The 2,282-nt window shown below is 33.5% G+C and overlaps 1 protein-coding gene across 1 annotated transcript; it reads right to left on the bottom strand.

Moving 5' to 3' along the window:
- Window positions 1-208: 208 nt before the first annotated feature.
- Window positions 209-2,043, bottom strand: LOC129230197 (uncharacterized). The gene is made up of 2 exons (XM_054864598.1): window positions 1,714-2,043; window positions 209-640 (listed from the first exon to the last, which is right to left on the bottom strand). Exons 1-2 carry the CDS (start codon window positions 2,017-2,019, stop codon window positions 209-211), a joined length of 738 nt encoding a protein of 245 aa, XP_054720573.1. The 5' UTR covers window positions 2,020-2,043.
- Window positions 2,044-2,282: the final 239 nt, after the last annotated feature.

The following is a 2,282-nucleotide window of genomic DNA, read 5'->3' on the forward strand; positions in this document are numbered from 1 at the left end:
TTATCCATTTTTTCTTAATATGTTTTTAGCATTTATATGTTTTTAAGGTGTTCCTTTTTTAATACTACAACTTGAAGGTTTATGCTTTTACTTCAAAAAATACTTTGTTTTACTTTTTTGATTCATTTTTAAATGAAAACTAAAAAAAAATATAACAAAAAATCGTTTGGCGCAGTATAGCCCTTAAGGGCTCTTGCGCCATAAAAAATCAACTAACCAACCAACCAATTTCAACATCGTTAAAACCAGGTACGACCTTTAAAAGAGCGCTGTTGCACCCAGCATCTCGGAGTTGCCCACAAAACTTAAAAAACTCAACATCCTCCATTTCAGGCACAGATGATCCTTCTTTGGGTGCACTTTCTTTGCTTGTGCTTGGAGTCGAAAAATCAATATCTTTTACTTGAGCAAAGTCCACACTTTTTTTCGGCTTTCCCCAATATTGCTCAATGGAGGTGACCGATTTTTCTTCTCTCTTTAAGACTGTGTATTGCACAAAAAACATTAAGGCAGCAATATGTGTGCATGATTCGCCTAACCCAGCCATACAGGTGCAGTGAGCAGACTGAATCACGCCTTGTCGATTGGCAAGGAACCATGGACTGAGAGGTTTTTCCGAGAGCCGTTGGGAATGTCTCACCTGTGAAATTAAAGTCAAAAATTAACTGAGTTGATTAAAAGTTATCAAAACATATACACACTCACAATCACTTCAAACGCACTTAAATTAAATTACTGCTAAGACAAATTACATTTGTGATCTCCATCACATTGTTTCTTGTTCAGATAAAACGAAGATTTTAAAGGTCCCTTCGAGTTTGTTTTAATGAGGTTCGACTAGTACTGTATGCTAATTCCCCATCTAAAACTGAAAACCAAAAAAACGGAATTAATAGAAAAAAGTTACTTCAATTTTTGATCGTGTTTCAAGGAAAAAAAATTTTACCTTATAATTTAATGGTTATACCTGTAGTTTGAGAGTTAAAAAACTCTAACAAGTGTTGTAAATGACTTTTCTCCAATGCTTATTTTTTTCCTTTCGAATATAGATCCCTAAACTAGTCTAACCATTAACGCGTATACTGTCAGCCCCGAGGTATGAAACAAATACTGTCAGTTCTAAAAAATGATAATCGATTAAACGGGGAGTTTTCACACTGCATGTATGGCATGGGAAGTACTCCTTGCCGGGATGTTTTATTCATATAAGCAGAGTATTCATTTATCCATTACCTGATAAAGATAACATTAAAGATCCGTTACCTGACAGTATGTATAAATCCATGTAACTAACTTAATAAGATTTGTGAATTCCTACTTAATGATACAAAACATCTCTTCTGAACAAATAACCTTTTTAAATTATGAATGATAAACACATCTTTGTCCTAAACTAGCATACATGGATTTCATTTCAAATTGAATCTTTAAAAATTAAAACTTTCGAAAACAGTACCTAACTATTAACAGCATAACTTAGTCTTTTCGAAGATAAAATTTTATCCATGACCTTAAATATTCGGAAATTGAAATCCCGTACAAAAAAAAAAAGGCAAAAATGTAAACAACATTAAAAAAAAGAGATAAGGGGAAAGAGTTCCCATAAAACAAGAAAATGAATAATTTTACAACACATAAAGCAATCAAAACTTTGAAGAAAACTTAACAAAACAAAAAAATGAAGACAAAAAAATGCATATGATTCTAACTTACTTTGCCAATCACCAAGCACATAGCTGCCATTTTCTTGGCGAAAACATTCAACACCCATCCACAGGAAAATAGATTGTAAGCTTGCAAGCTTTTATAAGCTTTAAATTCTTCTAATGTGTACGCACTGACGCCATAAACCATGTAATTCACAATGTCTATATACGTTACATCCGGCAAGTCTGATGCACTAGTTGAAAGTTCCGTATTATGTAATAAATATGGATCTTTATAATTGATATCCTTTATTTTTTCAATGTACCTCTGCTTAGCTTCGTTATCAAGGTTTTCCACGTATTCCGAATACATTTTCTTCAAAAGAAAATGGGTAAAATAAAATGCTTGACCTCCCACAACACACAGTTGATACGGAGAAAACGTGGTTGGTTGTCCTCCAGCAGTTGTTGCCAGGTTCCGTTGCTAAGGGAAAACCACGTGATTGCAAATGCTCTATGGTTTTATGTGGTCATTACATGGTTGAAAGTAATCAGTTTCCAAACCACATCTTAACTTGCAAAAGAAAAAAAAAATGTACTGTATTAAATACACCGCCACCTCAGTCATAGTCTGAA

The sequence above is a fragment of the Uloborus diversus genome, chromosome 9, assembly GCF_026930045.1.
Source record: "Uloborus diversus isolate 005 chromosome 9, Udiv.v.3.1, whole genome shotgun sequence".
Classification (NCBI taxonomy): Eukaryota; Metazoa; Arthropoda; class Arachnida; order Araneae; family Uloboridae; genus Uloborus; species Uloborus diversus.

What these genes read in the sequence shown, in the direction of transcription:
- LOC129230197 (XM_054864598.1), bottom strand. Translation starts at nt 2,019, where the DNA reads ATGTATTCGGAATACGTGGAAAACCTTGATAACGAAGCTAAGCAGAGG. An exon ending in TGTGCTTGGTGATTGGCAAA is followed by an intron (nt 641 to 1,713) that starts GTAAGTTAGAAT and finishes TTAATTTCACAG; the next exon opens with GTGAGACATTCCCAACGGCT.